Source organism: Leptodactylus fuscus, chromosome 2 (assembly GCF_031893055.1).
Source record: "Leptodactylus fuscus isolate aLepFus1 chromosome 2, aLepFus1.hap2, whole genome shotgun sequence".
Classification (NCBI taxonomy): Eukaryota; Metazoa; Chordata; class Amphibia; order Anura; family Leptodactylidae; genus Leptodactylus; species Leptodactylus fuscus.
This window is the reverse complement of record NC_134266.1, coordinates 120,836,941-120,853,824: the sequence shown is the minus strand read 5'-3', so window position 1 is coordinate 120,853,824 and position 16,884 is coordinate 120,836,941. Positions and strand designations below refer to the sequence as shown.

The window sequence follows — 16,884 nt, the reverse complement described above, 5'->3', positions numbered from 1 at the left end:
TTGTGCTAACCAACAGACTTTCAACCAAGTCAACCATTTAGGATACAGACTGTACCAAAAAAACAAAACTTTCTGGGGAAAAAAAAAAAAAAAAAGCAAATGTTTATTAACATCAAACAAGAAAAGCACCACTCACTGGTGATACAATGAAAAAGCAATATAAGTCACACCTTTTATTACATACCAATTAATGAACAACCCCTGTTGTGAATACAGGAGTGAACCTGCCCCTTTCGCCGCCTGAGGCAAACTACAGAAAGCCCCCCCCCCCCCCGCCGGAGGAGGGGGCGGAGCGGAGGGGTGTGGCGGAGCACGAAGGGGGTGGGGCAGCTCAAAGAGGGCGGGGCTTAGTGGCGTTCACAGGCAGAGAGCAGGCAGGGAGAGGACCTGCTCTCTGCCTGAGGGGAGGCTGCTGGAGCAGCGCTGCATCAGCGGCCTCCCCAATCCACCGCTCGGTGCTAAGCCAGTCCAGGACAGCTTGTCCTGGACTGGCTTAGGTAATCAGAAATGCCGCCCTCCCTGGGGCCCTGGCATAGTGCCGCCTGAAGCGGTCACTTCAGGTCGCCTCAAGGGAGGTGCGGCGCTGTGTGAATAGAATAGTAGCAAGCACAATCCCACTGCTGTTCACTTCAATAGGAACGCTGAAGAAGTGTTGCACTATTTTCAACGCTTCCATTAAAATGAATGGGAGCAGGAGTGTGTTTCCGAAGCTACATTCAAAGTGGGATAAAATGCTTCCCATTTCCAAGATCGAGGGGGAGGGGTCTCACCCCCACCTGTCAACAATTTATTTTTTAGGATAAGGAATAAATATTTACAATTATAAGCCCCCTAAGCATTTATGGTACTATTCCGTTATCGGGCCAGCAGCAGCGCATTTCAGCACCAGCTTTCGGGACAGCAGTTCAGTTCAGCAGCGGGAATTACAATGACATCCGAGGACTGCTGGCCCGATGCTTGTGCCCAGTAGCCAGTACATCAATGACCCCCCCTCCATCTCCTCCTCCTTCCAGTGCTGCCCCCCAGCTCTCCTTACATCTACCCCGTACCCTCTCCCCGCCACATGACTAAGCCGATGCTGGCCCGATGATAGAGGCCGTGCTTGTGTGTAGTAGGCAGTACATCGATCGATGCCCTCATCCTCCTCTTCCTTCCAGTGCTGCCCCCCAGCTCTTCTTACATCTGCCCCGTACCCTCTCCCTGTAATAGGCCTCACCGTAAATCTTGAGCAATGAATGCTACTAGATAGCCGCCGGACGCTGCAGAAAGTTTGTCCCTCCGGCTCGCTGTAGCTCACCGTTCCTATAGTCGGCGTGTTTCTTGTCAGGGCCTGGATTGAGCCCCGGTGTCTTTCCTTTCGGTCTCGGTACTAGCGCTGAGGTGAGGCCTAGTCGTGTGGCGGGGAGAGGGTACGGGGAAGATGTAAGGAGAGCTGGGGGGCAGCACTGGCAGGAGGAGAAGGATGGGGGAGGGGGGTCATCGATGTACTGGTTACTGGGCACAAGCATCGGGCCAGCAGTCCTCGGATGTCATTGTAATTCCCGCTGCTGAACTGCTGTCCCGAAAGCTGCTGCTGAACTGCGCTGCTGCTGGCCCGATAACGGAATAGTACCGCATTTATTACCAGATCCAACTCTCATCACAGGCATTGCCTCTGGATCACCACTGTGTAATACAGCAGTGCCACAGCGATTACGGCACGTGCTCTACTTCTGAACGGGTGTGATATTCAAAGACCCGACATCTGCCATACTATTACAGCAGATATCCGAAAGGCGGTTATGACTGATTATTGCTTCTGTTAAACTGTTCCCACCAATGGTGACAAACAGGTAAACAGAGCTAGAATTAAATTATGATCACTAAATGGAAATAAGAACTCCGTCTCCAAGCACCAAAAAGGGCGAAGGTAGCAGGTAGCGTAGCTCTTTTTTTTCAGGCGTGCTATTTTAAAAGGATCAAGAATCAATTTGATGATTCTGATAAATAACAGAGTCATCAGATCCCTAAAGGGAAAATGAATTGAATTAATTCTATTAATCACCCAATCCTAACATTAGTCTTTCTTTTGGAGTTTTCAGTCTTCAAACTGTGTTCACAGACATCAGACATTTCTAGGAGTTCCTTTAGTAATTCAGGATGGAAGTCTAGAGCAGTATAATTCCCACAGTTTTTTGCCCCAATCTTCTGCATCTCTGTACCCCTCTGAACACTTTTTCCATAGTTCAGGAACCTGTTCTTCTCCATGGTAAGCACCGGCGATAGCTCCAGCCATGGTTGCAATAGTATCAGTGTCTCCACCAAGTAAGATGCAAAATATGACAGTACGCTGCAGGCTGTTCATCTCTTTGGGAAGATCATCTACGGGGTCCATGCAGCGCAGGAAAGAGTAGATCGCAGTGGGCACAGATTCTAAAGCAGCAATGCCATGACCTAAGAAACATACAAATTAAGAATAATTAAATTTATATATTTGGAAAGGTTTCCCTTTTTCTCCTTGAATTGCAATTTGTAAGCATGCACATTAACCCCATCACATTGCAAGAGCCTTAACTTTGTTTTATTTTTAAGTTGACATAGCCATATGTGGGCTTGTTTTTTTGCAGGATTAGTTGAATTTTCTAACAGCATAATTTTTACAAAACAAATCATTTAATACTTAATATTTTCTTAACTCTTTCTGGGAGAGAATGGGATAAAAGCAATTTTGCCATTGATTTTTGCACTATTAATATTTTCTGAAAAGCATAACTTTTTTTTACTGTTCCCTCAACGAAGCTTAGCAATGTCTTTTTTTTTTTTTTTGCGGAATAACGTATAGTTTTCATTGGTATCATTTTAGGATTCAAGGGACTTTTTGATCGCTTTCTATTCGGTTTTTTTGGATAGCGGGATAAACAAAAATATCAATTTTGGTTTTATGTTTTAATTTTTATGCCATTCATCATGCAGGTGAAATATTTTAACAATATTATATTTCAGTTTGTTACAGGCAAGGCGATACCAAATGCGTTTACTTTTTTTCATTTTTATTTTTTAAAACATGCAAAAAACATTTGTATTTATTTCTTTTTTTAAAGTCCCCCTAGGGTACTTTACCACTAGGCGGCTTTGATCACCTGTCCAATATACTACAATACATGTGCATTGCAGTGTACTGTACCTGTAACAGACTTTCTATTAAGACATGCCTCTAGCTGGTCCTAATAGAAATTTTAGTATGGCAGTTAGGACATAGCAATCCATCGGCACCCCTCAAATACACTGGGGAGGGGGGCAATGGGAGTGTCAGTTTCACCAACAAACATCTAAGATGCTTTGACTGTGGCATCTTAAGGGTTAAACAGTGAGGATCACAGTTATCACTAAACCGGCTGTTGCAGCAGGAGCCTGGCTGTCAGTTACAGCTCGGCTTCCACAATGATCGCACTGGCTCTGCTTCTGAGCCTGCTCGATCGCCATCATGTACATGTATGTGGGGATGCGGCAACTACCTGCATTTCCTGATGTACATGTACATGAAAATGCGGGAAGGGGTTAAAGTAGTTTTCCCAACTGAGGCATTTATGACATATGCATAGAATATGCCTAAATGTTACACAGAGACCAGCATCTAGCTCGATACCAATGGTCCTCAACCCCAATTTGCAGCTGTACAGCTCTCTCAGTCATCAATTAGATACTGGGAACATGGATCTGTCTAGCCTATAACTTGAAGAATCTAGTGCAAGATTGGTGAATCTTACCAGAGGTTCACCAAATTTACATATTTACCAAGGCTGGGACCACAAATCAGCATTGAGTAAATTGATATACAGTAGGTTTCCAAGTGTAACCAAAAATATAAATTAATTTTACCAAGATTATACAGAGATTTTCAATTAATTTCTGTCCCCATTTATCCTAATTATGAAGTGATAGCAAGGAGCAGTAAAAAAAAAAAAAAAAAGCACAATATGATAGACGCAGTGGTGAACAGGATAGTCTGGTAAACGGAAAGCCACAACCTTCCCCACCTAATATGGTTGTACAAATCAGCAGAATTTTCACATGTGCCATTGCTCACTGCTGTAAGACATGCCACCCATTATCTAGGATAACAAAAATGTATGAAATAATGAAAGGTTTAAAAAAAAAAAACCCTATTGCCTTTGTCTACCCATCGGCAATAGCATCGCTGCACTCCCACTTTATGTCCAATTAAAAACACTCACCAAGTTCATCCACCACTTCCCTGCGGGACACGTTTCCTTTTTCTAAAAATTCCTTAATTTTCTTCAATCTATTGCAGTATGGAAATTCACCCAGCTCCAGCCTGAAATAAATAGATTTCATTAAAGCACACTGAAGAAATACCTGCACTTTGTACATCTGTGCGTGCAACCTGGATAAAAATATTAGGATATTAATATTATTTAGGAAAGACCATCATTATCAGATTCCCCATCAATCAGATGAATGAAGGGAAAACTGCACTCGCTGAAGGGAATTATCTGCATCTTTTTAGATGCATCCACTTTTTGGTGTAGGTTACCGTATATAAAAATAGACGTAAATATGAGAAAGATTGCGCACACAGGGTAGAACTAAAAAAGAGGGAAGAAGGAGAAATAAATAGGAGTAAGTGGCTTGATAAATGCCAACAAGCTCAACTAGCTAAACTCCATACATTTGGTAGTGGCTGTTCACATACACTAAAGTGACTGCTACTTTACCACAGGACCCATGAGATAGCTTACAACACAAACTTACTCCACGGCATCGCTCCGAGACTTCTCATCTGCTTCGACTTCCTGCATGTTGCTCAGAAGATGCTCCAGGAAAGATTCACGGCTCAGATTACCCTGAAGGGCATAGTGCACAGCAAGAGCCAGAAGGATGGCCCCATTGTAGCCCAGTGAGGATGCATGCGTTAATTCTCCACTGATTTTAGCATACTGTTTGAAAAAGGCACATGTATCAGTGTTTGGTCCCCATCAATATATTCCCAGTTTTGTTATACATTCATATACAACCATAAGCAGGTCCCATGAATCACAATTCATGTAATGTTTTACCACCAGGAAACTGGAACAACTACTTTCAGAAATTCCCCCTCCCCCACCAAGATCTGGGCAGACATTTCAGTACACCAAGGATAGGTCAGTTAATAAGTCCCAGAAAATCCTTTCAGGTTAAGGTACCATATAGCGAGCTGCAGCCAAAAAAAGCTAAAGAAACACCACAGTGGAAACGTATCACGTTTTTTTTCCACAGCGTTTTTCACAAAAAGTCCTCAGAGTTTTCCTCTTACTATAACTATACAGAAAACGCCAGTGTTTCCATAGGTATAATTGACATGCTGCAATTTTCAAAAATGTAAGTGTTTTGAAATCGCAGCTTTTCCATTGCAGGTTTTTTCTGCAATGTGTGGATGGGATTACCCAGAATCCCATCCAAGTTTGTAATATACTTTATTAACAAATGTTGGTTCCTTTCTGTGAAATCCTGCACTTTATTCCTCCCCTTGCTTCTCTATTGATAGCTATACCAAACTTCTCACTGTGTACGGTATATGGGATTGTGTGTAAGGAAATAAAAATTAGAGTGGGGGGCATCAGTTCATACAGTTATACCTCAGGCATTATAAAACATAGAAACTTGCTTAATTCTTATCTGTCATGTGACACTATGGAATTCTACCTGTATTATTTCCAGTTTTATCATCAGTTAAAAACACAGTAATGGTAAGTTCACATGGGGCTTTTTGGTCCAGAACCTAAGGCAGAACCTAAGTCTCAGGTTCCAGAACAAAATACTGGTAGCTGCGACTGGATGCCAGTGCAGTGCATCGGCATCCAGTCGTGCACTCCGCTCCGGATTAGGCCCAAATGAATGGGTCTAGTCACAAGGCAAATCCGCTTAAAAGAACGAACATGTTGCTTCTTTTTCACGGGAGCTGGAACAAACGGCTCCCAGAAAAAAGAACTGACAGCCCCCATTGATTTCAATGGGAGCCATCTTTTTGGCTGACCAAAAAAAGCACATGTGAACTTACCCTAAGGATTGCGATATTTAGATGCAGCTGGTTCAAGTCTAAAATCTTATCTTTCATGGTTTTAGCTTAAAAGAAATAATTCAACAAAACATGTGGCATCACCCTGATAGATACTAACATCTTCTCTTAGCTGATTAAATTTTGGAACAAAAAAAAATGTATAGGTTGAGAACACTGTTCTCTGGACCTCAATCAATGGCTCTGCACCTTTTACAAAACTGTTTACAGTTAGAGTTATACCTTCAGCATTATAAAACATAGAAACTTACTTCTGGTTTTGTATAAAGAAAAAGATGTTCTTCTTTCATATGACACTAGAGTTCTACCTGTACTATTTCTAGAGATATTTCTAGTTGAATAGACAGGATTGGCAGCAGTTGCATCTCCATGTAAGTATCCCAAAACCAACTGTTTTCAACCAGTGATATGTCTGGAAATAATATGGAGAGAACCTTAGTGACATATGAAAGAAGAGAATCTTCTCTTTCATACAACACCAGAAGCATGTTTCTACATTTTATAATACCCGAGATCTAACTGTTTATAGTGATCCCCCCCCCCTTCCCATTACACACAAAAGCCCATATACAATAGACAGGGAAAAGCTATCAAAGAATAAAGACCTGTAGAATTTCAATAAAAAGAGCCAAGATTTGTTAATAAATTATATTACAAATATATCAGATGTCAAACGATACTAGAACATTAAAAGTTCTTCAAAAGTATAGTTACGCTTTAAAACGTGAAAGAGAAAAACAAAAAAACAAAAAGAGGTCTATACAGTTCATATTAGAATGCAAAAACTGGACAACTGAATTGTGAGTTAATAGAAGCTCCCATGACAACTTCCGATGATGGCTACAGTGCTCGATTGTACTTGGACTTACAGGAGAAAAGTTTAGTCTCAATAATCTAAACTAATATTTGAAGACAACTGAAAAGAAAAGAACACACAATGATTCTATGGTATTAAACAGTAGAGACCTGTATAATATCCTGAACATTGGGAAATGCCAGTGGAATCCCGACTACTCTCATGGCTGCTCCATTCCCATAGGAACCTTTTCCATTGAACTGCTCCTTAGCTGGAGTGAACACACTATAGTACTCTCCACTTTTAAGCTTTTCAAACACATGTATTACTCCCATGCCATAGCCACGGTCTGGATCATTGAAGTACTCTGTGGTGAATCTGCAGAAAAGGAAACACTTTCTTAATAAAGGCTACAAAAGAAGTTAAATATAAATATAATACAAAGAGATGGTAGAACATATGGATTATTAAAAAATAATGCTGAAAAGTAAAAAAAAAACCATATATTGTTTATATATGCAGTGGTATTCACAAGTGTAAGCGATTTAACCAGGGCCTCTTTAATAAAGGCAAAAGGGTCAAAGGCTTCTGGTACATGGGCCAAAGATGAGCCAAACAGACCTTTGTACAAACTTTCTGGCTCGTCGCACCTTTGTGAGCACTGCATCTTCTTTACTGTTTACCCAGTATGTTGTCTACATAGTAGTAGCCTATTTAAAGGAAGTCTATTATCTTGCATTTCCCCTTCAAGCTGCCAACAGTGTCATAACTTCACTATTTTTCACAGTCCCGTGGATGTCAAAAAAAAGAAGTGTTCTTCCGTATGCAAATTAGGTGCTTTGAGCACAGGGATGTTCCCAAAGATCTACAAGCACAGCTTTCTCTATAGAAAACACACCACTGTGCGCTTTTTTCCACCCCCTGGCTAGCGGGAAATGACAGCCCCGCTGCTCCGACATCATCAAGTCTAAGAAGTCTCACACATGCGCAATATGCTCCACAAATTTCATAATTCGTAGCTACATATAAGCTGTATTCTCAGATATACAGAACACTACAAGTGCATACTGCGCATGCGCAAAATGTGATAACATCACCAAAGTGGGACAATCATTTCCCAGTGGCCAGGAAAGGGCACAAAACTGTACAGGATGCAATTGTATTGTTCTGAGTATACAAGCATACAACTCACAGGTAGCTATGCATTGTGAGATTTGTGGCGCATACTGCATATGTGTGAGACTTCACTGACCAGATGAGGACGTTGCTGCAGCAGGACTGTCATTTCCCATTGGCCAGGGAGTGGAACAAAATATACAGGGGTGTGCTTTCAACAGAGAAAGCTGTGCTTGGGGATCTCTGGGAATGCCCTCTATGCTCTGAGCACCTTATTTGTATAATGAAGAAAACTTATTTTTCTTGGCATCCACGGGATTATGAAACATTGAAGGTATCATATGTAAGCATGTCAGAGTGCCTATAGCACTATGGTGGCAGTTTGAAGGGGTTAAGGAAGGTGAAAGACTCTCTTTAAGAAAAAGATGTACCGCATGCATCATTTGCAAGAGTGCCAACAGCAGCACCCCACAAGTCTGATATTGATAGCCTAACCTTAAAAAAAAGTATTACAAAAAGACCCTTCATATTAAACCACTGACCATATATTTCATCAGCACTACCCTCAAAAAAATTGGTCAAGAACAAAAGCCATAAATCATCGAATATATATCAGAAAGGAAAAAATATTTTATTGATAAGTAACAATATGGTTAAAAAAAGAGACATGGGCCAGATGTACAAAAAAAAAAAAAAAAAATCGGTCCCCAACTCTGGGCATACACACTGGGAATGGCTACAGTATGTATAGTAAAGGCAATCTCAATAGACTCCAGTATCTCAGCAGTCTAACAAGGAATGCACTATATCAATATACAGCCACCAGAAACCAATGCAGGAATGCATACCAGTAGTCACTGAGTATTGATCCCCAGGAATGGATACCCAATGTTGAGGAACCACCTTAAAAAAGGCCATCACCCTATAGATAAGCAATCAAACAAGGCTGTAGAGTTTGTAGGCAAAACCACTGACTCCAACTCCTATATTACCCCAGCTCGACACAAACTTCTTAAATGGTTGACAGTCATGGTTGCATAGAAACAGTGAAGTTCCTCTAATTCAAGAAAAAAATTCTGAGACTGAATTCCTATGAAAATAAATTTGCAACAAGCTACGCATCTATTCAATTATATAATATCAATAATTGTACAATATAAAATATAATTAAGCATATTATTTTGAAGCCAGAGTCAAATTTGTTAGGTTTTGTTGACTCCAAAGACCCTTTAGAGTTAATGGTTTGATTTGAGATCTTTAACATGCACATACGTGTGCAATGTTCATATAGTCATTTCTTTTGGCCATGTAATAGATATATATTGTTTACGGGAATGTAAATGATGAAATTGTCAGATGTACCTCTCAGCAAGATCCTTTTCATCAAATGGAGGCTTGTCCAGTAAGGATTGCACCACTGATCTGGCCATGGCGGTGTCATCTGTGTACATCAGTACTTCCAAGGGGAAAAAAAACAACGTAATATGATTACAGCTCGCACTTACAGTGTTGATGTTAGGTCAACCTCTGATGTCAGGGTCCGACATCATGTTAATGGAAGCTTGAGGCAAGTGTAGAACTCACCAATGTAGGTTCACATAAAGATGGCTTGTTACTGTTTGCACAGTTTCTTTTATTTGCAACATTATGTGTGTGAAGTTTCTGGCTGATGACATCTAGCCCCCTACATAACTATACTATACAGAGAACCTTTGATGGAGGAAAATTTCTCACACAATACCACATGAAGAACCATTTCATTGCATCAAAAGATACATAGATTTCTTATATCCAGATCGTAAATTGTTCTACTGCTCCCTGAATATTTCAAGCTAGCATGCTAGCTGCCACAAATTCGCCAGTGTCTAACCCAGTCTTTCTCAAAGTGGGCGATAACGCCCCCTTGTGGGCGCTGGAGGCCGATAGGGGGGCAGTAAAGGGCACAGAGAAGATTGGGGGGCGTTGAAGCGGTTTAGGGGGCGATGGCTAATTTAAAGGGGTGGTATCATAACAATGATTCTATCTATACTGCTTGTTAATGTGGATTTAAGACTTTTCCTAAATACACTGCTTCAGCAAAACTGCTTTGTTTGTCCACTATCTTACTTTATTCACTTCATTATGGACACTAGCACCTGGCCCCCTGCTCATTGATGAGAGAGCCACATGACGTAGCTCCCTGCTGTGTGGGGGGAGAGAGGGGGGGGCTGAGTGTACGGAGCCAGCCTGTGTCTGCACCACACATACTCATCACATACACATCACCTAGCTCCCTGCTGTGAGATAGAGGGGGGTGTGTGGAATAAGTGCTGCTTTCTTATATAAAGCAGTCTAAATCCTACTGGGCTAAAGGACCTGGTCTCTCTGTTCACTAGGATAAAGCTTTATTATATAGAGCAGGCTGCTAGTGGGCAGAGGAGCCAGGTCCTTTAGGAAACTCCGTACAAGGTAAATCCAAGTCTTATTGTCACCTGACACACATAATTTAATTATTAACATAATGACTGCGATTGTGATTCTTAAGATGTAGTAAAGTAAAAAAAAAATTATTGTTATTTTTTTTTTTTTTGGGGGGGGGGGCGCTAGAAAATAATTCTCGAAGTGGGCAGTAGACAACATAAGTTTGAGAACCTCTGGTCTAACCTGTGGTGATATACACGTGCATAGCATAGTGAAGGCAAGTTACACAAGTCCCTTCCACATTGTGCAATCTGAATGGAAATCAACCATGCACCAGAAATATGTCAGGCCAAGGTAACCCCTGCCCCACTCCCCCCAAAATTGTTGTGTGGTAAGCAGATGCAGAACAGGGTTGTGAACGAAAAGGATCTTGCGTCAAAAGTGTGCGACGCATTTCAGACCTCTGACTGCCCTTACTGGTCAAGCTCGATATAAATAGAATATCCATTGCATCTGTTTGCTGAACAACTTCACAAAATGAAATGATTTCTGATATCGCAGAGTCACCCTAAGGGTATGTTCACACAGCAGAAAATGGTTTCCGCCTTGCAAACTTCCGCGCGGCCAGCCGAGGAGGGATGCCGATGCAGTGCATTAGCATTCCGTCATGGCATCCAGCTCCTGATTAGGCCCGAATGAATGGGCCTAAGTAGGAGCGTGTCTCGAGCTGCAGAATCCACAGCAAGGTAGGGCATCTCGTTTCTTTTTTTCCGCTACCAGCTAGAGGGAAAAAAAAAAAAAAGCAAGCAGCTCCAATTGAAGTCAACGGGAGTCATTTTTGCAGGCAGATTTTGAGGCAGATTCCGCGTCAAAATCCGCCTGCAAAAAACTATGTGTGAACATACCCTTATCTAGCTAGCAAGCAGATGCAAGAAGATTTTTATCCACTGTCAGTAAGCAGAAGATCTAGAAAACTGCAAGCAATTGGTAAAGAAAGTATATTGGAAAATTGTAGAACACTTTTTTTTGTAAAATATAGTTACATAGGGGCTGGACTTCATTTGTTAGCCAATCAGAAACTGCATATGTTTCATGTTGCAAATTTTTTAAAAAAAGGAAACAGAAAAATTGAACTAATAAAGTAGTGAATCATATCACACAGTGGTGAAATACAAAGTACACAAAAGAAAATAAAGTCCACACGTTTCTTTAAAAATTACAAAAATAGGTGGGAGACTGGTAGCCAGTCTCCTGCATAGTCAGGGAAAAGTTTCCTTACATTTAAGTTAGTTTTCTCAGCTGAGAAGGATTTTTTTGTTTATCCTGTGGCTTTGCAAAAGCAATGTATGCGTTACATGTGACTAAAGCCTGAACTTGTGTGCAATCCAGTGTCTGTGTCCCTGTTTCCTGCACTGCTATGAGCATCTACCTGAGCGATCCCCCACACCCTTTAAAGGGATCCTATCATTAAAACGCAATTTTTTGTGACTAACATGTAGGAATAACCTTAAGGAAAGCTATTCTTCTTCTACCTTTAGATGTCTTCTCCACACCGCTGCGCAGTAGAAATCGGTATGCAAATGAGTTCTTTCACAGCACAGGGGGCAGGCCACAACGTTCTAACAGCACTGGGGGTGTCCCCAATGCTGCGAGAGAACTCTGCAGCGCCGACTCCATCTTCTTCAGGAACGGCCTCTTCACACGTCTTCTTCTGGCACTGGGGGGTCAAACTTCTAGGCCTCGGGCAGAGCCGACTACGCATGCCCACAAGAAAATTGCCGTTTACTTCCCCAGTGCCGGAAGAAGACGCGTGAAGAGGCCGTTCCTGAAGAAGATGGAGGCGGCGCTGGAGAGTTCTCGCACAGCATTGGGGACGCCCCCAGTGCTGTTAGAGCGCTGGGGACCGCACCCAGTGCTGCAAGAGAACTCATTTGCATACCAACAAAAACCAGGATTTCTACTGAACAGCGGCACGGAGAAGACATCTAAAAGGTAGAAGAAGAATAGCCTTTCTTAAGGATATTCCTGCGTGTTAACCTTAAAGGGATCCTATCATTAAAATGCATTTTTTTGTGACTAAGGCCCCATGTAGGAAAGTCAGAAAAGCAAGGATTTTTTTTTTTCACAGCATTGTTCACAGAAAGCCCACAGGGTTTTCCTCTGTGGACTTTTTGGACCCATTATATCTATAACTGACTTACCAAATTATTTTTCAAATTGCAGCATTTCTATGTTTTTTTCTGCAATGTGTGGATGGAATTAGCCGGAATCCCAAATAGTTTGCAGGTACTGTAATAAGCACCAGTTTTTGGAAGTGCTGCAGCCAAAACTCTGCGTATTTGCAACGTGAGACCCTGGTCTAAAGGGGTTATTCACGACTTTGAAGACTGAGGTAGGACCAAAGAAGGTGGAGAAAAATAAAAAAGAAGTCATACTCACCTGTCCCCGACTCCCTGATATCTGCCATATGTTGGACAATGCCCAAATGACGCTGACTGAGGTCTGCTGTCCTCCATGCTCCTGGCACTCCAGGGAGCTCCATATCTCGGGTTATGTAACTTCAGCCTTGATTATTCTTTACCCTCTGCCCTTTACATTGTTTTGCAAATAGAATGACTCTCCATTGCTATGTGAACAGAGTGTTTGTGGAGTGACTCAAACATTTTGGAACAGTGTGATTGTTTATCTCACTTAATGCACTGCTTGTCTTCTGCCCTAACTGGGCTTCACTCTTTGAGCATTTTTAACCCCTAATGAGCCAGGGTAGTGTATAACGTCTGTCTGACGAAACATGCATGTCGGGCAGGCAAGCTCAATATATTTGTTTTTTCATTTCTCACTATCTGGGTGCTTGCTTTTTTTTTTTTTTTTGGGGGGGGGGGGCGCTTTTTATAGGGTGGCCTCATTTTAGGGACAGGTTCCTGTCAGGGCATTTGCTACTAGAGCAATGTCCCTGAGCTAGGCCTGTAGGGTCATATTCAGAATCGCACCCTGTCTAGCGTATTTTTGTACTTCTTTATCTTTACTGTCCTTGTATTGTATACATGAGTCCCCCTTTGACAACAATAACAAAGGATTAAGTCCCGCCCTTCCTATTTCCGGTCGAAGATCTCTTTCCGGTTTTGAGAGTTTGCCATGTCTAGCAGGGGTATAGGCATACTGTTTCGTGGTTACGACGAGCCTGCTGCAGAACCTCATTTGCTAAATGCTATACAGTATATATATTTATTTGCCGAATGCTATATATATGTATAGCATTCGGCAAATGAACACTGATTCTGCAGCAGGCACGTCCTTGCCACGGGCAGGCAAGAGTTTTTCTCATTGGAATGAATAGTCCGATGTTAGACTCCGCCTCCTCAGACGAGCCTCTGGCAGAACCAGCGTTGATTGGCCAAATCACTGGCAACTGGCCAATCAACGCTGGTCTATTCATTTCAATGAGAAAAAGTCAACTGGTAACAGCATACTTACCTGCTCGTAGCAAGGACGAACCTGCTACACAATCAGCCTTCATTTGCCGAATGCTATACACTGTATAGCATTCAGAAAATGAGGTTCTGCAGCAGGCTCGTCGTAACCCGAGGACCATACCCTGAAGTACATACCCAGCCCTGGTTAATTCACTAAGGAACAGGAAGTCTTCTTGCCGCCCTTCCATTGCGCATGTGCCAACCGGAAGTTCGCAGGGGGACTCATGTATAGCCTATCGTTATTTTGAGATTTCTCTCACTTTTGCTCTGGCTGGCAAAACACATTATATGTCTTCCTATTATCCGGTTTCATCTTAAGTGATCTGATGAAGAGGTTGTGTTTTGTTTTTTAAACACAAAAATCTTCGAAACGCGTAATCAATAAAATACCACCATTTGTATCCACCTGAGAGTCGTCTGGAGACAGTGTGTGCGCCATTGAGTATTATCTTTTGGGCATCATCCTACTGGATCCCATTTTACCTCCATTATCTTCAAACAGCCATCACCATAGGGGAAGCTGTACATCCCGACTGAGGCGAACCGCCATCCAGATTCAAGACACTCTCTACCTTCATCCCATGGGTCCAAGTATCTAGAGGTGCGCCTGGGATTTTTTGGGGCAAGTCAGGGCTCGTTCACATCTGTGCCTGGTCTCTGTTTATACATGTTTCTGTTTCCTGCACAAAACAGGGGCAGGAGATGGAAACCTGCAGGCATTTTTCAAACCCATTCATTTGAATAGGTTTGAAAAGTGTTTGGCCGTCAGCGCCGGAGAGCGTTTTGAGCTCTCCACGGCTAAACTGTTTTTTTGTTTTTTTTTTAACTGGACACAAAGTCGGACATGTTTAAAAAAAAAAAAAACAAAACGGTTTCTCGCGGAGAGCTCAAGACGCTCACCGGCGCTCACGGCTGGACCCGGTCTGACAGGTTTCTGTCGGCAGAAGACAGAAACCTGACTATGGACACCGAACGCTTGTGCGAACCTAGCGTCACTGAACGCATCCCAACACAAATACATCATCCAGAAATGAAGCGCAAAGTATCCTTCTCCGTTTTTTGTTCCTCCTAAGGGCTTGTTCACATCTGCACCCAGTCTCCGTTCTGCAGGTTTCCGTTTCCTGCACAAAACAGAGGCAGGAGACGGAAACCTTCAGGACTCTTTCATATCCATTCATTTGAATGGGTGATAAAGCTGTCCGGCAGTGAGCGGCGGTGAGCGTTTTATGCTCTTCGCCGCAAAACCAGTTTTTTTAATCCGGACACAGAGTCGGACATGCAGTACTCTGTGTCCAGATTTTAAAAAAAGTGGTTTCGCGGCGGTGAGCCGGACCTGGTCTGTGGTTTCCGTCTTCTTGCATGCAGAAGACGGAAACCACAGAACGGACTGCCGAACGCAGGTGTGAACCTAGCGTCACCAACATATGTTGGACAATGGTTCACAATACAGATGTATACAGAACCTTGCTGTAATTCGTCCGTCACGCTACCCATCCAGACAGAAGTTTGCTGCAAATCTGAAGTCTACCAAACAGCACCACCCCCGTTCTGGAGTCTACCAAACAGCACCACCCCCCAGTGACAGGACGCCCCTTGTACTCTGTCCCTAAGATTAGGACGAGCCTCCTACCTTGCTTCTTGCAATTGTTCTTCTCCAGCCCCCATAGAAAATTGAGCACAGACCGAACACCTACTGACTCCCTAGTCTCAAATACGGCCCCTATGCAGTCCCCGACCAGCGCCCCCAGAAGGGCACCCCGGAACCGAGACAAAATCATTCCAGAGAGAGGCTGGAGCCACCCGGCCGCTGTAGATGGCCGCACGTAGGGCAGCAAGTAACGTGACGGCACGCGCCAATCACACAAGCCGCCGGGACACGCTCTATATAGCCGTGTCACAGCCGTCAGTCACCAGAAGCGGCGCTCTCCTCATGAGAAGGCCTCTCCGGTGTAGGGCACGGCTCCTCATTGACGGTACACAATAAAGCATACGCTTCCTACCGGAGCATAAGCGCTTACCGTCCTTTCTGTTCTTCAGGTCGTTCAGAAAAAAGAGCACCGATTCCAGCGACACATTGTCTAATCCCTCAAATACGGCCCCTAAGCAGTCACCGAGCAGCGCACCGAGCAAAGAGCCCCGGAACCGACAGAGCTCCACTGAAGCCATGGCGGAGTGGAATAGGGCGGAAGAAACACATCACTGAGTGACAGGAAATTCCCCGAGCTCACACCAATCATACGGCTCATGGAGGAGCTGCAGAAGAGACGCCGAGACACCTGAGAGAAGAACTAGAAGAAGCTCATGAAGGAGATTTATCACATGAAAGAAGGTCTTACGTGAGGCTAAGACACCTAGAACATAGGCACAGCTTATATGTAAGATGGGACTCGTGGAAGAAGCTTGTGTGAGGCATGAGACAGTCCAAGCTTATATATAAGACATGACACCTGGAAGAAGCTCATGTGTGAGACATGATCCAGACAAAGCTTATATGTATGATGTGACTGGTGGAAGAAGCTTGTGTGAGGCATGAGACAGACCAAGCTTATATATCAGACATGACACCTGGAACATAGGCACAGCTTATATGTATGATGTGACTGGTGGAAGAAGCTTGTGTGAGGCATGAGACAGACCAAGGTTATATAGCAGACATGACACCAGGAAGAAGCTAATGTGTGAGACATATCACAGACCAAGCTTATAGGCAGTGGCGTAACCAGGGCCGCCATCAGGAATTTTGGGGCCCCATACAGCCTAAGTGTCTGCCCCCGCCGCCATTTTAAAACTACTTTAATTTGCGACATACCCATTCTGTATTACATTTCCCTTTATTTAGCAGCATTACAAGGCTTAATCAAATTCTATTTGCAGGTATAATCTGCTCCGTGTGACCGCGCCTATAGAGAGCCGACACCATCTATAAGAGCCCTCCTAATAAATCCTCAGGGCTTTTTCACATTGCGTTTTTGGCCTCCCTTGCCGGGATACGTTGGTAACCAGTCAGAATCAGCCGTCAACTTATCCCTGCACGAAGAACTGGC

The 16,884-nt window shown here is 43.2% G+C and overlaps 1 protein-coding gene across 2 annotated transcripts; it reads right to left on the bottom strand.

Moving 5' to 3' along the window:
- Positions 1–1,619: 1,619 nt before the first annotated feature.
- On the bottom strand, positions 1,620–16,204 carry ADPRS (ADP-ribosylserine hydrolase). 2 transcript variants are annotated; one of them, XM_075264455.1, is made up of 6 exons: positions 15,859–16,204; positions 9,330–9,423; positions 7,022–7,229; positions 4,753–4,937; positions 4,215–4,315; positions 1,620–2,433 (listed from the first exon to the last, which is right to left on the bottom strand). In XM_075264455.1, exons 1-6 carry the CDS (start codon positions 16,004–16,006, stop codon positions 2,135–2,137), a joined length of 1,035 nt encoding a protein of 344 aa, XP_075120556.1. In that variant the 5' UTR covers positions 16,007–16,204; the 3' UTR covers positions 1,620–2,134. The 2 variants fall into 2 exon arrangements, with proteins under 2 accessions (XP_075120556.1, XP_075120557.1); XM_075264456.1 differs by lacking the exon at positions 15,859–16,204 and adding an exon at positions 15,471–15,657.
- Positions 16,205–16,884: the final 680 nt, after the last annotated feature.

Excerpts from the sequence above, each read along its gene's own strand:
- ADPRS (XM_075264455.1), bottom strand. The coding sequence starts at position 16,006 with ATGGCTTCAGTGGAGCTCTGTCGGTTCCGGGGCTCTTTGCTCGGTGCG. Across the intron at positions 7,230-9,329 it reads GAAAAGGATCTTGCTGAGAG|ATTCACCACAGAGTACTTCA; the intron begins GTACATCTGACA and ends CCTTTTCTGCAG. Across the intron at positions 4,316-4,752 it reads TCTCGGAGCGATGCCGTGGA|GCTGGAGCTGGGTGAATTTC; the intron begins GTAAGTTTGTGT and ends TATTTATTTCAG.